Source organism: Tachypleus tridentatus, chromosome 8, assembly GCF_004210375.1.
Source record: "Tachypleus tridentatus isolate NWPU-2018 chromosome 8, ASM421037v1, whole genome shotgun sequence".
Classification (NCBI taxonomy): domain Eukaryota; kingdom Metazoa; phylum Arthropoda; class Merostomata; order Xiphosura; family Limulidae; genus Tachypleus; species Tachypleus tridentatus.
The window spans coordinates 117,418,985-117,439,720 of record NC_134832.1 but is presented as its reverse complement, the minus strand read 5'-3'; the positions used below and the strand labels follow the sequence as shown (position 1 = coordinate 117,439,720).

Below are 20,736 nucleotides of genomic sequence, written 5' to 3'. Positions count from 1 at the left end.
AAGATTATTTCAGTTTTAGGTATGGTTTAAGACTACCTGACTGTAGTTTGCTAGCATTAAACAATATAAATTTTGTTTTATTTGTCACTTGTTTTGGAAGTTAAATGTCATTTGGGTAGAAAGTGGCAAATCTTATGGACAAGGTTTAACTAGAAAAGCCTTCTCTAATTCATTATTTTACCAAAAAATTAATTAGAATAAATATCTAATGGAAGTGTTTTTATTTTTAACTTGATGAGGACGCTTGCCTTATACCACACTCGTTTATTAAGTGCAGGGAAGGCGCCAGCCACTTCCTGATGAGGGGGCTAAGGTGGCCTAGACAATAAATTGAGGATGTTGTTCACAATAATGCGCTTGCATCGGCATTATCCCGCAAGCGCAATGCGGGATATCCTAATTTACATGACTGAAGAGCTGTTTTGTTGTTGATAAGCGTAAGATTACACAATGGAGTTCTATCCACCATGGGTATCGAAACCCAATCTTAGCAGTGTCAGCTGAGCCACTGTAGGGGAGGAGCTGAAGGGTAACACGTAATTCAATCAAACATTTGTGACCCACGAGTGATAGTAATCCAATGAAAGTCTGCGTGTTTAATGAGCTATATTTGCTTTGCCCACCACGGGTATCGAAAACATTCCGCTGTACCACTGGTGGGCCCGAAAGTCTGAATCGGATTGATCATACAAGTCATTATATAATGTCTAAAAATATTATTTATTGGGCCTGACATAATTTCGTACCGGTTCTTAGATATTATTGCATGTTTATCCAGCATATTCTTGTTAACTCTTTGAAGGTCGTCTTTAAAGGTGAACTTTCAACAAATTTAATAATTCCCTTAGAAACTGTACTTTGGTTAGGTATAATTCCTGTGTGGTTGCCATATTTTTAAACACTTTAGTTTTTGAGTAAAAAATGAAACAAAATATGCAGGTCCTCGAACTCAAGTTCCTCTCGATCGTTCGGATGTTTCCGGGACGTTTTACAACTGTGACGTAATAGTTGCCAAATACGCTTCGTTGTGCGCCGACCATTTTTTCCTTTCAGTGCTGGTGTTTTATGTAAATCTATCGGTACTTTTTTCGGATTACATACTTTATAAGACTATTTTTGGTCTTGATAATGCTACTTTATGTTTGTTTTATGATAACATGGTTTACTGCGTTGCTTATGGTTGTAAAAACGGTTCGGAATCGGGCAAAAGCTTCTTTAATTGTAGGTTAAACTCAAATATACTATTTTAGGTTTAACTGCATCTTGAAAAATAGACACTCGTGACTTGACCCCTCATCACCGAATGGACCATTCAAGTCAACAAATTCATAGTACGATGCTTCCAAGACATCGATATTCAGGTAATTTCCATCAAAGCCTCGAGTCTAGGTAATGCACTATTCATCTTTTAATCTGTTTGACACCTTGTCGCACTCTCTCCTGATTGGCATCACATAAACTACACCTACACCAACATACGGAATATGTCATATAAATTATCCATTTATGGTAAATATTAAATTTACTATTCAGACTGCTACATCTAGTTTGATTTTATAGACAGACTTATGACGTATAATTGAAATTCATTTTGTTACGAGTGATAAATACCCGGTACAATGATTGTGGAAGGGCCGAGTATTAGTTACCATAGTCGGCAAAGTATAAACAAATAAAATCCAGTCTGTGATACCAATAATTTATAAACACCAGACAGGTTTCAAGATGCTTAAAATTGCACGTGAAATACTACAGACCATATTTGTTGTCATGACTTAGACTTACCATTCTTCCACTGGAAGTATGACCGACTCGCAACCGGCCTGGGCGCTATCAGTATCACTCACAGTTCCGCTACTCTCGCTCGTGGAACTGTCCTCATCACTAGAACTTGTCAGGTCAGATCTGTGTCAAAAGTAACTGTTCTAGGTTCGTTCAGAGTAGGTTCGAATTGATATGGTGCTACTCGACACTGTTCAGAACACAAAGTCAAAACAGACTCCGCCTCTGTTTCTCCGTATGCACCGGCCATGTTTATTTACATTCAACGCACTGGCGTTGGCGGTTTGTTTGGCAACTACTACGTCACAGTACTTTTCCTAGCGGCAAACGTAAAAACTAAAACGTTCGGATTGCCGCTCGGAAAGGGCTCTTTCTGCGCCAAGTTCTATGTTTCATTTATTAGGACATATTTTTTACAAAAAATGTGAACCTGCAAAATTAATCAGTATGAATAGTTCTTTGACTGCAAAGTTTTCTTTTTTCTGTAAAATTCACCTTTAAAACTTGTGAATTATCTATATTATATCTAGAATACACGTTACATTCATTAACATTAGTTTTTGAAAATGTGAATCTTTATAGTTTAACACTTTTAATCTTTATGGTACGCTAAATAATCCCTTTTTTTTTTTCAATGGTATCAATGTATCTACAAAATTCATACTTATAATATGTTTGATATACAATGCATGTTTCGCCTGGAAACTTGATCTTTAGTTACAGCAAATATCTTTCTAAAACAAAAGTAAATAATTACATATTTACGTTGTTCATGTCAGTGTGATTATTGTAATCCAACTTAGAACCTACGTCTAGTCCCAGTAAGCTATACGAAAAAAAATATTTAAATATGAAATGGTGACGCCGCTACTTCTGTTTGATCATATTAAAAGGCGTTACCATAGAAACGTTCTTTTGCCCAAGCAACGCTCGTATCTTTATATAGCTATAGGAACCATCGGTTAGAGATCTTGACATTTAACTGATAGGTGTCTATGTTGTTCAAAAGTGCAATTTTGTCACTAGATTGTTTCAGCTGCCGTGTCCACTTCCATACTGCTAGCATCATTTTAGGTTGCCATGACGACCAATCTGTATTTCGAGATGGCGTGGAATTATGATGAGGTTAAATGATAGATAATTAATTTTCAGTCTCACTAAGAAAAGTTTAGAACTTTACAGAAAACTCAAATTGGGCTTTGTGTACTTAAAATATAAGAGGTCTATGTTATTTTATTATAAAAACGTAAACATTGTCAAAGAGAACAATTAAGATAAACACCGTGAAACATGAAAAATAATCTATAATTAATAGAATGCCTCAAAAAACTTTTCTGCAGTTATTGTACAAGAGTGTGAAAAGGTATCCCCATATTTAGGAAGCATCAAAATGTTTCTACGCTTAATTATATATATTATTAGTACTGTAATAAAGGATTTACATCAACGGATAGGGATATATAAGATAGCGTTTTAGCAACTACTTAAGTCCCCCGTTGGGTCAACGGTAAGTTTTGAAACTTATAATGCTAAAACCTGGGGCTAGATTCCCCGCTTTGGGCAGAGCGCTGACAGCCCTTTGTGTTGCTTTGTGCCATAAAGCAATAAAAATAAAGACAAGTAATAACTACAGTAGAACGAGCTAAGTTTTTTAATATCTGTAAATTTTAGCGAAAAATGGCATGAATTTAAATATTTATTTAATAATGAATGTTTGGCACGAGGAAGCTGAAAATGCAGTTAATTTTGTTAGGTCTATATTAACTGTGATTAAAATTACTACAGTTTGTTATTTACAGATTTCGAATGGGAAATATGCAAAAATATTTGCATCACACGGGTTGTTTGTTAGTAGGTATTTTAGTTCAATTGCACAACTCATCAGCTGAGTTACACAAACCATAGAAAAAGGTTTGTACGAAACAATATGCTAAACTTCGACCATTCGCTGTTGCGGTGGAAATCACGAAGCAGACAACGCAATAAATTTCCTTAGGCCTAATAACTGTGATAATATGAATGTTTGACTGCTAAATTCTTTTTTGCCACACTTCCCTAAATTAGTCCATTGTTCACTTTTTAACATATTTTGTAAAGCCAGATAAAAGTGGCTGCTAGGATTAAACTGTCCTTCAAACTGAACTTAAAGATACATAGACGCTCCTCTAACATAAGAACAATTTACCTGTTTTATAACAGTTAATTATAAACTTAGGTTAATGTTACCTTTCCCCTATGCCAAATTGAAGTTAGGATAAATTACTTAAGTAATTTACTAACCTTCAGTCAACAGTAATCTTCTTGGAAGTGTTGCTTAGTTATTATAAAACAAGAATAAAATAATGGAGAACAAAATAACCTTCTACGGTTACGATTTGTTCAGTAAAAACAATTAAGAATGAAATAATTTTATACAACGTGACTCGTGTTATTTTTAAGTATTTTGCAGCCTATGAGTTCCTAAGTATGTTGTTAGTATGTGTGTTTTCTTATACTAAAGCCACATCTGGCTATCTGCTGAGTCCACCAAGGGGAATCAAACCTCTGATTTTAGCGTTGTAAATCCGTAGATTTCCCGCTGTACTAGCAAGGGACGAAAAGTACACTACTGATACTGACTGACTGTGTAGCTATATTTTGGTAGTATGTATGTTTTTAAGTATTTAGTTAGTATGTGGGCTTTTAAATTGTTTGGCAATATGCGTGCCATAAGCATTTAAATATTATGGTAGTGTGTGTGTGTGTGGTTCTAAGAACATCAGCAGTGTGTTATCTTTAAGTATTTTGCAGTCTATGAGTTCCTAAGTATATTGTTAGTACGTGTATTTCTGTGTATTTTGACGGTATGTACATTTCAAAGTATTTTGGTAGTGTGGTTTGAATTTTGTGCAAAGCTACACGAGGGTTATCTGCACTAGCCGTCCCTAATTTAGCAACGAAAGATCGGAAGGAAGGCAGCAAGTCATCACCGTAAGTCCCACCTGTTCTCCAAATTTGTGGATTCTCGAGAATAAGAATCGACAATATATGTTTTACGATAACACTAGGGTATCTTTGAATGTTATTGGGCCAAGTCAACTTTCTAGAACTTCTCCAAAAGATTATAAGTCGACGCGCCAAGAGACAGTAACAGAATATTGTTTGGTCGCCACAGTCAGTATATTATAAGCCTCGAAAGCTATAATTGTGACAAATGATCAACAATCGGAAAACTACAGATATTTCATTAGGAACGTTTATAGATTTTAAACATTGCAAATTTCAGTGATTTAACTACAAGAACATTAGATATCTCCTTCGGTAAAAAGTGAGCTTATAAGCCGAGTGAGGCCAACCAGATATAGAGCTAGCTAACTTTCCCATTAAGAGAAGTTTAACAATATCAACTCAGAATTAATTCGCTCATCGTAGACTAGGGCCGCCAATAAAATATTCAGTTCCAGAGAATACAGAACACTGAATATTGTTTGTGATTTTTTAATTTTTTTGTATATAAACCATTATTTGCAATAATCATTATTATAAATTGTATTCTTATTTGCATTTTAAAATATATTTGAGTTAAGAAAGAAAACTGTGTGTTCTAGTCTTGTTGGCAAATATCAGAAATTTGATACATTGACATACAATTAACTTTTAAATTCAAATTTCCGTTTATTTGAAATCGTAATACTAAACCTACATAACAATAAATCGGAAACTCGTCCGAAATATGGCCCGGCATGGCCTAGCGCGTAAGGCGTGCGACTCGTAATCCGAGGGTCGCGGGTTCGCGCCCGCGTCGCGCTAAACATGCTCGCCCTCCCAGCCGTGGGGGTGTGTAATGTGACGGTCAATCCCACTATTCGTTGGTAAAAGAGTAGCCCAAGAGTTGGCGGTGGGTGGTGATGACTAGCTGCCTTCCCTCTAGTCTTACACTGCTAAATTAGGGACGGCTAGCACAGATAGCCCTCGAGTAGCTTTGTGCGAAATTTCCAAACAAACAAACAAACAAACAAACGTCCGAAATAAATTGCAATACGTAATATAATAAACTGGTGGATCGTGTCTGATATATAAATCTGAGTCAAAATTCGTTCTATGTTAAAATTCAAGTATTAATTAAATTTATGTTTATCAGTGCCAACAATATTTGATCATGTCCGATTATCCAAGTTTTCGTAAATCACAATTCTTCGAGTAACTATAAAAGTATAACAAAACTGAATTGCTCAAAATTGCCAAAATCTTAAAATTAAAAGTTAAGGAATCAATGATAAAAATGGTATAACTGAAATAATAATTGATGATGATTTATTGTCTGAGGATTGTTTTGTTTGTTTGTTTTTTAAATTTCGCGCAAAGCCACACGAGAGCTATCTGCGCTAGCCGTCCCTTAATAGCAGTGTAACACTAGAGGAAAGTTAGCTAGTCATCACTACCTACCGCCAACTCTTAGGCTACTTTTTACCAACGAATAGTGGGATTGACCGTAACATTATAACGCCCCCACGGCCCCAAGGGCGAGCATGTTTGGTGCGACCGGGATTCGAACCCGCGACCCTCAGATTACAGTCATGATCCCATGACTAGACTATCTGTTTGTTCGTAGAATTTCTCGTTGTATTGGAAATAGGTTGATTGTAGGCAAATAATTGTTAATTCCATTATGGCGTCTATTTTCATATCTGTTCTGTGTGGTAGAAAGTTGTCATTCAGCAGTCGTTGTCTGGTGAATTGTGGGGTTTCTGAGGTTGGAACATTGGTAAATAGGTCTGTGATATTCTTGTTGAATTTCAGTTGAATTGTGACGATTTTCAAATGTCATACGTGCCTCAAAAGTTCCCATACTAAGACTGTTGCATTATAAGGCTTTCCGGCTCAAGGTTCTAACACTACGCAATTATAAAATACAGAACTGTAGCGTTTCATAGAAAGAGGTATTTCTATTATTAGATTATATCGATAAAACCAGAGAGACTTGAAATGGCTAAGTGATTAGAGTGTTCTGCTCATAATATGAGGGTCGCGGGTTTGAATCATCGCCACACCAAATGTGCTTGCCCTTTCAGCCGTGGGGGCGTTATAATGTAACGGTCAATCCCACTATTCGTTGGTAAAAGCATAGCCCAAGAGTTGTCGGTGGGTAGTGATGACTAGCTGTCTTCCTTCTAATTTTACATGCTAAATTATGGACGGCTAGCGCAGATAGCCTCGTGTAACTTTGCACGAAATTCGAAATAAACAAACAAACAAAAACAGGGAAGGTGTCCCAAACCATGGATACGCGTCACAGTTCGCTGATGATGTAGCAATTTGAAAAAGTGCCCCTACACCAGAAATAGCAGCCACTAACTTACAACCACAACTAAATAGATTATGTGAATATTGTGAAAAATATAGAATTAAAATAAATACAGCGAAGACACAATTAGTAATATGTTCAAAATCAACGAAACATTAAAAAGTTCAACCACAGATCCACATGAACGGAAAGCTTCTCTAAACTGATACATCTGCAAAATTTTTAGGGTTAACATATGATTCTAAACTTACATGGATATATCAAATAACATCAAAACAAAAATTTGGTGAAGAATGAATAAACTATGCTAGGAGTCTAACTGGTAAAAACTACGGAACAACACCAGAAAACATCATTAAAATATACAAGACATACATAAGACCAGTAATAGACTATGCAGCTCCTGCGTGTATCAATGTAAGTGAAAAACGAATACAAACCAAACTCCAAACATTACAGAATACAGTAATTACATCAGCATACAGAGTACCTAAAACCACTTACTCAGAGTTCATGCACAATTACTCAAATACACAAACAATACCAGATAGACTTCTACATAGTAGAATAAAATATTTGATAAAAATTGGCGAAAAAAATGAGTTTTTATGCGAACTAGACAGATATTGCATACATGATGAAGAAAGACCTAAACACCTCTCCCCGTTAAATCTGTACATCAGATCATTAAGATAAAATCATTTAAAATAATAATAATAATAGTAATAATTAAATAGAACTAAAATAAAACAGGCCACCTACGTTCTAGACTTAATAAAAAATAATAATAATAATACAAGTATGAAAGAACAATATAAATGGACATTGCCCTGAAAAGGACCAGACTAAAGTTATCATATTATTCCAGCCAGTGGCCCGGCATGGCAAGCGTGTTAAGGCGTGCGAGTCGTAATCTGAGGATCGCGGGTTCGCAACCCCGTCGCGTTAAACATGCTCGCCCTTTCAGCCGTGGGGGCGTTATAATGTGAGGGTCATTCCTACTATTCGTTGGTAAAAGAGTAGCCTAAGAGTTGGCGGTGGGTGGTGATGACTAGCTGCCTTCCCTCTAGTCTTACACTGCTAAATTAGAGACGGCTAGCACAGATAGCCCTCAAGTAGCTTTATGCGAAATTCAAAAACGAACAAACAAACAATATTCCAGCCATTCAGCATTTACTCGTAATAAATTAATAAGGTCACTACAACAAAGTTATGGAAGGAGGAAGAAGTCTAGTGTACCTGACCCTCCTGGGTACACAAATACGTACACCCAAACACCAGAGAGAGGGGGGGGGAGGGAAGGCGTGACTCTAGCGAGAAAAACAGACTACTCCATAACCTGCAACCAATAGCACACTGGAAGTTGTGAAGAAAATTAAACAACTTGTTACCATAACCTAAAACACAGTTATTCATTGCAGCTAATCTAAGAACTCCAGTTTGAATAACAAACAATGTAATTCGCGAGAGTTGCGTTCATAAGCTCTCTCCGTTTGTCAAGAGATATGTGAGAGAAATCCGAATTCGACAGGTTGAAGTATTCGTCACATTGGACACAAACCATACGTCTACTAAGTACATGCAAAAGTCCATATAATATATCATCATCCTTTTGGGGGAGGATATACAATAATTTAAATATGATGTACAGCAGGCTGAACTACCACGACTCGTAAGGTCCCGAAACATGATTCGTGAATCAGAATTTTTGATAGCTAGTTAGATAAACAGTATTTTTTTCTTTTCTTTTTACCTAAATCAGATATTATATCTTAAACTAGATAATTTTATTTTAATATATATAAATAAACAGTCAATATTTCAGTGTCAAAAGATAACAAACTGTAAAAGTGCTAGTTAGTTAATTTTTTTTTGTTTTCAAACTTAATTTTGTTTCTTATAATCAAAACGCTTGTCTTATATGAAAAATCCTGTATAAATATGTTCACTGAGGTGAATAAAAGACTACAAAAATACAATACCTAAACACAGTTATTGTTTTGCACACATTTTATGATGCATCAACTCATGTTTTGCCACGATAGTAAATTAAAAAAACATCTACATTTAAATTTATCATAAAATATGGTCCGCCACTGGGAGAGCGGAAAGACTGCGGATTTACAATACTAAAATCAGAGGTTAGATTTTCCTCGGTGGACACAGTAGATAACCTGAAGTGGCTTTATTATAAGAAAAACAAACATATTGAAAAACAGAAAAAATAAAAAAATAAAAATTAAAAAGTAATTTTTCACATAAGCTCGTCAACATATTACATTGAAACAGAATCATCTCATGACACACAGTTGTTTGTTTAAGCACAAATCTATAAAGCAGGCAATCTGCGCACTGTACATCACGGAGAATCGAACCTTGAACTTTAGCACTGTATATCAGTTAGCTTACCGCTGACTCACTAGAGGATATGAAGAACGCGGGAAAATGTCAAAAAACCCATGATAATTAGTGAATGAGGCGTATGTCAAAAGTAATCCTCGTGAAAATTGAAACTGCGTAAAATATAGATTAGTGATTTACAGGCAGGGCACTGTAATTACTGTTTTAGTAAATTTTTTGGTGAAAATGAAACATTGTGTATTATAGTTCTTAACTAAAGATTTAAAATCAGTTTCAAATGTTTTCGTTGTTCTGGTACCCAACCAGTCTGGTATAGAGAGATCCTTTCACGAAGGTGTTTTAAATGAAATTATAGTGATGGCAGGTTTAATACACATATAAAGACAAGGTATAAATGCAAAGAGAGAATAAAAAATATCACCTTGGTGTCTGCATACCATCAGTCCAACATACTGAAACACTGCACCACTCAACTGGATACCAATAAGATATGACTCCATCAAACGACAATCGACATAATAATTCTTGAGCAAAATCCAGTTAAAGATGAGAATTCATGCTATACCATTTGTTAATACCCCCACGGACTTCTTTGATTTCGAATGTCTTAAAGAGGCCCCAAAAGTCTTCTCCACAAATAGATAAAGAACTTAACGTAAAGCGGAGTGGTGTAAAAATTACTGTCTGTTGTGATAATTGCAACGCATAGCACTATCAATAACCAGAGCCATCCATCTTCAGTGATAGAAGGGGCTCTTAGGCTTAGTAACACGTGATTACCGTAGATCATAAGAAAATCTGTCTAAAACGTAAACCTATATTATATGATTTGTAAAATTTAAAGCATCTTTAATTAATACGTGCACTATATACGTTATATATATATATATGTATATAAATAACTGTGTTTCAGTGGTCACTTGTCACGTATCGTAAGAATGATGTTCGAATAGTTGAAGTATACACAGTTATTTTGTTAATAAGAAGCGGAACTTGAAATTAGAGCTTCATTCCTTATCATTTTGGGATACCTTGTAGAATATGAAACTCTAAATAATGGTACCATTCGATATCAAGAGTACTTACCAGATACTGCTCGTCCATACAATCAATATGTGGGCCTATAATTGTGAAGTACTTCATGCCTTGAGGGGGGGAGGCGTATGGAATGTCCAATGTAACTTTGACGTAGTAACGAACGGTACAATGACGTGCCTCGAAGCTGCACGGGAGGCTACTCTCTGGAAGCTGGAACCTAAATGGGAAGGAATGGTGGCCTCGAGTCAAGATGGGAACTATACCATCCAGTTTCTCTGAAAAAAATTAAATAAAATTCAAGTCACTCTTAATGTCTGAATGGAAAACTTTTATCTAATTATTTCTGTATATCAGTGCTGTTTACCAAGCTTATAAGATGGAATATAAAAGCGATTTCTTTAAATTATCTGAAGAAATTTTCTCATAACCATTTATCGATGGTCTATACCTGTGAGGATAAAATACAGAATTATCATGCTTTCTAGTGCAATATACCATCAAAATGAAATTATATACTAAAAACTCTTGTTTTTTATTTTGTGTTTATATTAACCGTTAAGTTGGTTAATATTAATAATATAAATACAACACGAAATTATATCATAAGCAGGGAATTCAGTTTAACATAGTTCGTTAAAAATTCATTCAAAGGTATATTATTAAGTATTTAATGATCTATTTTTCTTTCATAACATACATTATTGTAAACCAAATCTACTTCTCTGTCTCTCAGTGTTCTTTCTATATGTGCACCTATTTGACCAACTGTTACTTTCTCTATTTCTACCTATTTTTGTTTCATATATCTTTTTTTATACACACATTTTATTGTTTGTCACTTCCTATCTGTTTGTCTATATTTAATCGCCTGAATCTTCACGTCTGTAAAGCTACACTGCTTCTCTGTATTGTTATGTAAAGCTACACTGCTTCTCTGTATTGTTATGTAAAGCTACACTGCTTCTCTATATTGTTATGTAAAGCTACACTGCTTCTCTGCATTGTTATGTAAAGCTACACTGCTTCTCTGTATTGTTATGTAAAGCTACACTGCTTCTCTGTATTGTTATGTAAAGCTACACTGCTTCTCCATATTGTTATCTCTACGTAAGCTTATTTGTCTGTATCTCTACATCTGCTTAGATGTTTCGTCTGGTTCTCCTCACACATCTAGCAATACAGCTATGTCTGCCTTTAAACCTATAGGTTTAAAATGTTAAACGTAACTTATGACATACCAGGAACCTACTCCATTGAATGTCCAAAGCGAATGCTGTCTCCATTTTTTTTTCTACAGCAGTAACTAATTTATGTCCATCTATGAGATGAATAAATTTTATCCTACAGACAAACAAATCATAGGAGAAAAACAAACAATCGTGTCATAACCTAATGAACAAGTCAAGTTTATCACTAATGTGTCCTTAAGACCAGAATGAATTGCACGAAATTGTTCTAAATGTTTCCTCTTTTCTTACTTACTATAAAGTTCTCGATTACTACAGCTGTAGTATTTTTTTACATATACACCAGTAGTATCGTAAAAACAAACAACTTTCAGAGTGAAACTCCCCGACTATGAAGGAGAGTATGTACCATAATAAGAGAGGTATCCGTTAAAAGCGCTCCTTCCCTCGCCTCTGCGATGGTGATACACCGTCTATCCATTTTAACTTATTTTCGCAAACCTCGAGTGTGATACGGCATTCAAAACATAAATAACTGTTATTAAAGAAACGGAAAAGAGGTTAAATTTAAATATCAAAATAAAAATACACTACTGATGTCGATAAGCAAAACTTGTTTCTTGTATATGGCTGTCGTGTGTATGAATAACATAATAAAACACGGAACTAATAACACTATATATGAAGTTAAAGAAAGAAAATTAGAATTTAACCTTCTATTTCCATTAATGTCATGCATCAACTAAGTCTTTCCTTGTTACATTTTACCAATAAATAAACAGGGTTGAGTATGTTATGTTAAAACTACTTTTAATATGCAAATGAGCAAGTATACGTGACAACCACAGCTGATATAAATTCATGATGGAACAGCAAGTATCATAAATATATCTTGACATTGTTTGCTATTTTGTAGGCAGTGTAGAGCCACCTGAAATTGATCGTTTTCAAAGAAGGGAATATTATTATTTTTTCCAACCCAAAACATTCATACACTCATACCATAAAAATGTGTTCAGATAGAAAATTGTGAATTTTCAGACGGCGATATTCCTTGTACTTAATGTAATTGAGAAACAAAGAAATATGGGTCAAATTGAGGCGTCAGAACCATCTATGTTTTAAAGAAAAATTAACATCGAAGATACCAGGTGTTATTATCAACAGTCGACAGCTGCAACAATCAATCAACAACATGATTAACGGTTTGGTATTGATTATTTTACTGTTAACACCTCATATAACATCTCAGTATTTGTAATGTTACATATTTGTTTTGAAATCGATGGTACCTTTTCACACATCAGAAAATTTGTTTTGTCCCTTCCACGTGTACACAGTGTGAAACGTCTAGAATTATTACTAAAATGTTTTTATGGTTACTGAATGTTGTATGATGAAGTATGACGTCACTCAAAGAATTTTGTAAATAATAAGTAACGCGAGCAGTTTTGTTTCGTTAAAATATTTAGGAATCATGTGCACACGTTAAAGTTTTCAGACTGTGTTATTAACTTTCAGATATGCAATGTTAGAGCTTAACATACATTTAATGAACCATTAATTGACGTTACCCTAAGAGAAATGCTACAGTTTCTCATAAAAATGGATTATGGTTTTTGTTAATGATTGTGATACGATACCACTTACCAAATTTACCATGTAAAGTTAAATATTCGTACTATATCTAGTGTATACAACAGACTGCATACGAGAGCTACTCAAAAGCTATGGCTCCAAGAGTGACCCAAATGACCATGCTACTAGGTTTGTTACATAAATGCAAATCACGATTTTATTCAATATACTGAAGCATATAATAATAATAAACTGAAAACCGAATAATGTTCTTTACTAATTCCAAACTTCTATTTAAATGAAATATACAATAAGTGCAAAGAGATAAAACATAATAAGTAAACAAATAATGATTATTTATTACTACAGTTTTTTACAAAGTAATACGACTTATAACGTTATGAGTTAGTAAAGTTTAGAATGTTGCTTTCCCTAAGTCATTAGTTTTAGCACTTCCACGTGACTCACCATCACAAGGTATAATTTATTCTTGTGTATATATATATATATCGAGTTATCTTAACCCTATGCTGTTTTTGTTCATTACTCTATGAAGGCTTAATTTCTATTCGTAGTGGTTATCAAAATTTGTTATGAATTATAATAAGAACAAACCATGAAAAATAATAAAACAGCTGATGTCAAGAAATCGTTTTATTGAACCAGAAAGTCGAGTTGTTAGACGCAAACGTAACTTTAAGTGAATTAGTGCATTACACTTGTGAAAGTAAAGACGAACAATTAAATATGTGTGTGTGTGTGTTACGCACTTATTACTACTCTACGAAATTTTGCGCTGCTTATTTAAAAGAAATATAAGAAAACTACGTAAGTTCTTTCTCCTTTTATAGCAGAATTCTCAATTAATTTTTAGCCATTAATACATTTTGAAATATATAAAACAGGAAATATTTTTATCTTCATCAAGATTAAAAAAATGCATTTAAATGTTTATGTTTTAACACTAAAACCGGAGCTGGTCATACATAAAGAATGACTGTAGTGGTTATCACAATATCCTGTAGTTGATAAAACGTGTTCAAGTTTCCTTTCAACGATAAATTTAGTATCACAGCTTTCGAACAATGAAACTTTTATGTTCATCGGCTCATCTCTGGCAAAGAAAGATTTGGGTGAAATTTCATTATTTTTTGTTCATCGGTGGGTCAATGGTAAGTTTAATTAATAACTTACAATGCTAAAGTTCGGGGTTCAATATCCCAGAGTGGACAGAATTATCCAGTTGCTAAAAACAAACGAACAAATCAATGTTTTTTGTAAAGTAATTTTTCTGTAGAAGACCTATTTCCAGTGCTTAACCAGTCCTGTTGAAGGTAGAGACCTGAAAGAGGATGGTCGTCCTATTTAAACGTTAAAACCTATTTGTAAACTGTTTTAAATTTCGCCTATAGCTACACGAGGGCTATCTGCACTAGCCATCCCTAATTTAGCAGTGTAAGACTAGAGAGAAGGCAGCTAGTCGTCACCACCCACCGCCAACTCTTCGGCTATTCTTTTACCAATTAAGAGTGGGATTGAGCGATCGTCACATTATAAGGTCCCAACGACTAAAAGGGCGAGCATATTTGGTGCGACGGGGATTAGAACTCGCGACCCTCGAATTACGAGTCGAACGCTTTAACCCACCTGGCCGTGCTTGGCCTTATTTCTAGTAAGCCCGCAGTGTATTATAGATGTCATGAGTATGTTGAAAACCATCCTCACAGTGTAAAATAAGGTCATAATGGAATGGTCTAGAACAGAAGAAGCTTTGCTTTAGAAATACTTTATATCAAGGCAAACTTTGATCGCACCTTTCGAATAAAATAGGTCGAGTCCTAAATTTATGTAAAGTTTTATATGATAATTTAAACTAATGAATTTTTCTCTCTTTCTCTCTTTGTAAACTAAGATATCATATCAACAAAAAGAAACATATCATCAAAACTTCAGTTTCTAACATTAGTCAGTTTCTCTTTCCTAAATATTTATTTAATTTTTGAAAGTAACGACTTTATTGCTTCAGATATGCTTAGGAACACGTGTTTGTGGCTCTCCGCTAGTACAGCGGTAAGCCTATGAATTTACAAGGCTAAAATCAGGGGTTCGATTCCTCTAAGTAAACTCAGCAGATAGCCCAATGTGGCTTTGCTATAAGAAAACAAACAAACAAAAAGTTTATTTGTTTGGTTTTTGAATTTCGCGCAAAGCCTACATGAGGGCTACCTGTGCTAGCCGTCCCTAATTTAGCAGTTTAATACTAGAAGGAAGGCCGCTAGTCATCGCCACCCACCGCCAACTCTTGGGCTATTCTTTTATCCTCGAATAATGGGATTGACCGTCACATCATATGCTCCCACGGCTGAAAGGGCGAGCATATCTGGTATGACGGGGATTCGAACCCGCGATAAGAACAAGTGACTGTTTGCTCTAATCTAACAACAGACAACAGACCTCATCTTCGACCCATCGTTTATCCATAAACCACGTCCTTTTTACAGCAATATAGCAAATATTGGTGTTTGAAATATAAAAAACACATTAATATTTGTTTCAGTGTTGATGTTTTTTTGTTTTTCTAGATTTTAAAGAACTCCAATAACATCTCACATTTATAATAACGAAAACAACAACAACTAGAATCAAGTTTTTTATTTACACTGACCTTTACCCCAGATGACTGATCTACTGTCCAAAAACACTTGGTCATCTTTAACTGTTCTTCGGTCGCCACTGACCACTACTTTCCATTCTGCGTGTGCTTTGCCTCGTAATAATACACGGATGGCTATTAAGACAAAAACATTAATAAAGAACATATAATTTTCGTAAACATGAAAGGTATTTTGTAGAATGTTCTAGAATGAAAAGGAAAGTTTTTATAACCTTTACCGAAAACAATTTGATTCATCGAAACAGATAATAAAATAATTAATAAAAATAATTTATTATCTCTAATTTTAATCAAAACAATCTACTTACACATACCAGAACTAAATATTGGCCCAGTAATCAATATAATGAATTTATCATCCCATTTTAATGATATATGCATAAATTCATAAAATAAAAACAGTTGATGAACAGAATGCGATAATTTATTAGTTGAAAACCGTCGCTGCTAACGAGGGTTTCGGACATAAAATTCTGGAATTTCCTGTTCAGTAATTTATCGACAGCTCAAAGTAAGAGTTTTACTGTAATAATAAATGAAATAATCACTGAAAATTATCATACATTTTAGTTCTATGACTCAGTTTACCTTTAGTTTCAGGAATAATTTTAAAAACATTATGGAAGTGTCTTTCACAACGTAGGTATAAGATATTAATGACATAAGCAAAGTTTCTCGTCTCATCTACAATACAATGTCAGAACACGTTAACAAAAAATTAACGAAGACACTATAATAGTTCCCATCGTCAGCAGTAAACCTAGAAAATCTTTACAGTTAGTTGTAAATAACCTAAAACAAATACTTATAAAAGGTGATTTTTTTAATGTGATTGGGTGGGATGCATTGTATTCAAAATAACCGAACCAAGAAATACACTGTTAATTTAACAACAACAAATTTCTTATGATTTAATATTTTCATTTTTCTTAAAACTACTTAAAAGTACAAAAAGTGTGTTTAGTGGTTGTTGCACTTGATTGAAATGATACATTTCTAGTACCTTAGTTTTCGGTTAACCTAAATAATCATTAACATTAGATTCAGTGAAACAAAACTGTTTAACTAGAATTACTGATAGGAGATACCAATTGGTTTTTAACATATCTTCCCTAAATTATTTACGTGCCAACTTGCTTGTGTATCCCATAATAATAATGTATGAGTGAAACATAAAAAAAATAATCATAATATGACCAATATTGCAATGAATCCCAGCAATTAGCGCAGAGAGCATTCAATGTATCTTACAATTAAAACAAATTATTCCATTGAATTGTTTGAGATAGTTCTTTAACTGAGTTTTGTAAGAGGTTAAAAACATAAGTTTAGTGAACACGATACAGTACGTGGATCCCACTGACAGTGAACGATATAAAAACTAATCTGTAGTTTGAGGATTAAGCGGCTGAAAGTAGTTTCAACAACGTTTTTTTTTACCATCACATAAATCTGAATGTTGACATATAGCCAGCAATGTCATATAGCCAGCAATGACAGTCTTTCACGTTTTTCTTTATGTTTGTTGTTAACAAAATGTAATGTTTTTGATGCAGGTTAGAAATTATTTTGTGTACTTACATATGCAGTATGTATTTAAGACGTATAAATAATACACATGTATGATTTTCACGTTGTGAAAAGGAATAAGCTATATTTTGCTTTTAATTGAGCATGAAGCCATACAATGTGCAATCTGTGCTCTTCCTATGAAAACTCGGTTTCTAGCGTCGTAAGTCTACAGACATACCGCTGTGTCACTAGAGGGCGATGAGTTATGGAACTTCGTCATCGTATAAATTCTATTTTCCCTCTGCAAACGTTTTCTTTCTTTCTTTTCTCTTTTGCACATAGAGCAATAAAATGATAATTTTCTACACTATTGATCTTGCATAGAGAATAATTTCTCTTCGATTGCAATAATGGAAAAATCTATGGACATAGTGACCAATAACTATCAGTCTGGGCACGTTGTCAGGGTTTTACTGCGTGTTGACCTAGTAGTACAGAAGTATTTAAAATTCTGTAGCAAGCTAGGACTATTTTCTTTCTAATTTAGACTTATTTTAGTCATGAAACTTCATTATATTTTTCAAAATCATTATTGATATTTGTTGTAAACTTCATATAGTTAATAAACTATTACTCAAATACCAAAGGCACGTTCTTAATAAATTTTGGTGTAAATGTATTTCATGCACCTTACAGTCGGTTTTAGTTATACCATACGAAACGCCAGACGCGTGTACAAGTTAATCTTGAGTTTCTAGCACAGGTGCACGTGGTTATCAAAAATCGTGTACAGAATCATTATCATACAATAATAGAACTCTTACTTATATGTATGATACCAGAAGAACCTTTTTATTACGCGATATACAACCCTCAACTTCATACAATTTTTATCCTGTGTGCATGTACATTTGTGATAGGGGTCACGATTTTCCCGTTTCGCCTCCGTCTCCCGTCACGGAGAACTTTATTTTTCTCCATTCGAATGTACAGCAAATAATTGGGTAGCTGAATCTACTGCGCGTAATAAAGCAAAATGAAGATGAAGAGGTCACATGCAGATTTGACATTTACAGAGAATTTGACAAGTTTTTGTCTTTTGACAAGAAAAAAATTAAAGAGATTACTATAAAAGCCTGCAACTCACTCTTAGCCATCATGCACTGTTATCCCTACCAATTGCTGGCACCCCAAGTGAGCACTGGCGCCACGTGTAATCGGCTAGTGAAATGTGTCTTTTTTTTTCAGTCTTATGTTTAGGGTAAACTTTGGATGCAATATTACTGTACTGAAAAAAAATTGAGACCCAGGTTTTCTTTATTCAGTAACATATAGTATTGGCTTGCATTTGTTTTACACTCCCTATACTGTGGAGTGACAATTTTCATTGATTTGTCATTAATAACCTGGTTAATAAGACTGTTTTCCGCCATTTTTTTACATAATATATATTGTTCAACTTTATCGTGTTTCATTTTTAGTGCTCTCTTTATAGTAAACTGATTTTATTATTTCTTCCTCGCAGTGAACGATAGTACAGAATGTGAAAATCAATATCTGGTGGGTCGACCATGACTGAAATTCCTTAAAAGTAAAGTGCCTGATTTATCGAATGCGTGGTGGAAACATTCTAGATTCCTTTAGGGTTGAATAAAAGATATTGACTAAAGATAAATGAACGCAGCATTCCACACAACGACTCTACATCTCAATTTAAAAACATAAAAGCAGGGAATCATTACGATAATAATAACGAAACTTAAAAAGAGTTCAAAAACAGAGAACTGCAAACTAAAAACGGAAAGAGAAACATAATGAGGAAGGGATAAAAGTGAATGAAAAACAACGGTCAAGTTAAATTGTGCACGAAACAAACTTATGATCTAAAAAATGTCGTTTTATGAGTGCAATAAAAGTAAACAATACAGGCTAGAAAAAGGAATCTGTAGAGTACGTGTGTGATTAGTAAATATAAAATACAGATATTTTATTTACAAACACTGTATGAAGGAATCATTGTTTATTTAAAGAAGAGCCTCATTAGGCTAGCTGCTCTGTCCACAAGGGGAATCGAACCCAGAATTGTAACGTTGCCAATTCGTTAACTTACCACTCTCCCACTGTGGAATACGTGAGAAAGCATCAAGTAATCACATAGCTCACTACACTGCAAAACAATACAGTTGGATGAAATATGGACCAAAACTGTAGATAATATTTAGCATGCTATTTATGTTAAATGATAAAATAAAAGCCATTTTGTACACGTCACGTTAATGGTAATATGACTTATAATTGTACTTTAACACATTAAATACAAGAAAAATGACACCAGCTGATTTAAAACGACCTTCTGTAAAGAGTAAATTTGATAATTCTAGCGAATATAGAGACGTTATTTAAAAGCAAGTCCCAACTAACTACTATATAGATAACTTGGTTTTCTTATATTTTGAAGATGAAAGCACATGGAAAACGTTAGAGAAGATATGATAATAATACGTATGCTGAAAAAGATAAACTACTTCACATAAAAAAGTAACGTTAATGACTTTTATTGTTGCTAAAACCAACATAATCTATATCCAAATTATCTAAAGAAGGGGCAAAATCATCACTAAATAGATGTTACAAGCCATTCCAGAATGCTGGTCATGGGCAAATAGTTGGTTGAGTTTGTGAATGGGAAGGCTAGAAAAAAATGGAGATTCTTAAATAAAGACATGGCTGACTGAAATTTTTATGTTGTAGATACACAAAGGTTGGTTGTGCACTATGCAGTGCATTCCAATAACATATAATAGAGGGTGAGAAAATGATTTCAGGTTCATTCTAATTTCATGAACTGGAGATAAAAGGTGAGTAAGAAAAGCTATCTCAAGAGTTTGGTGTATAGCCTCATCTGACTTCTGCCTGACCTTCACATACGTTTTCGAAAACATTCTTTATCTTTAATCTTTGACATTCATCTCAAGTCCACTCAGAAACACTCCTCAAGCATTGTCTATAATTTTCCGTTCCATGAAAATATTTTGGTACAGGTCAAAATCCAACCCCCAAAGCACGACATCAGTTGTTTGTATTGATTTATTATCATGAGCTCACCTTCCTACAAAATAAGTGTTTATACCTTTACTATATGAGAGAGGTATGTGTTTTATATCCCTTGTATTATTGCTTCCTATATAACAAACAATACTGCAGTTCCATATCCTTACACAGCAGTTGGTAGAGAGCCAAGGACGTAACCAATGTTTGTAATTTTGTATATTAGCAGACCAGTTGCGTGGAGGGTTAAGCATATTTCCATACAACCTGAA

General features: G+C 34.2%; 1 protein-coding gene across 3 annotated transcripts in view; it reads right to left on the bottom strand.

Annotated features, from left to right (window-relative positions):
- Positions 1-20,736, bottom strand: part of LOC143223300 (arrestin domain-containing protein 2-like) — a 100,824-nt gene that overhangs the window by 33,036 nt on the left and 47,052 nt on the right. For all 3 annotated transcript variants that reach the window (XM_076451097.1, XM_076451096.1, XM_076451098.1), the window contains 2 exons: positions 15,896-16,018; positions 10,514-10,740 (listed from right to left, as the gene is read on the bottom strand). In XM_076451097.1, coding sequence (XP_076307212.1) covers positions 10,514-10,740; positions 15,896-16,018 — 350 coding nt within the window. The remainder of the gene's footprint in view (positions 1-10,513; positions 10,741-15,895; positions 16,019-20,736) is intronic.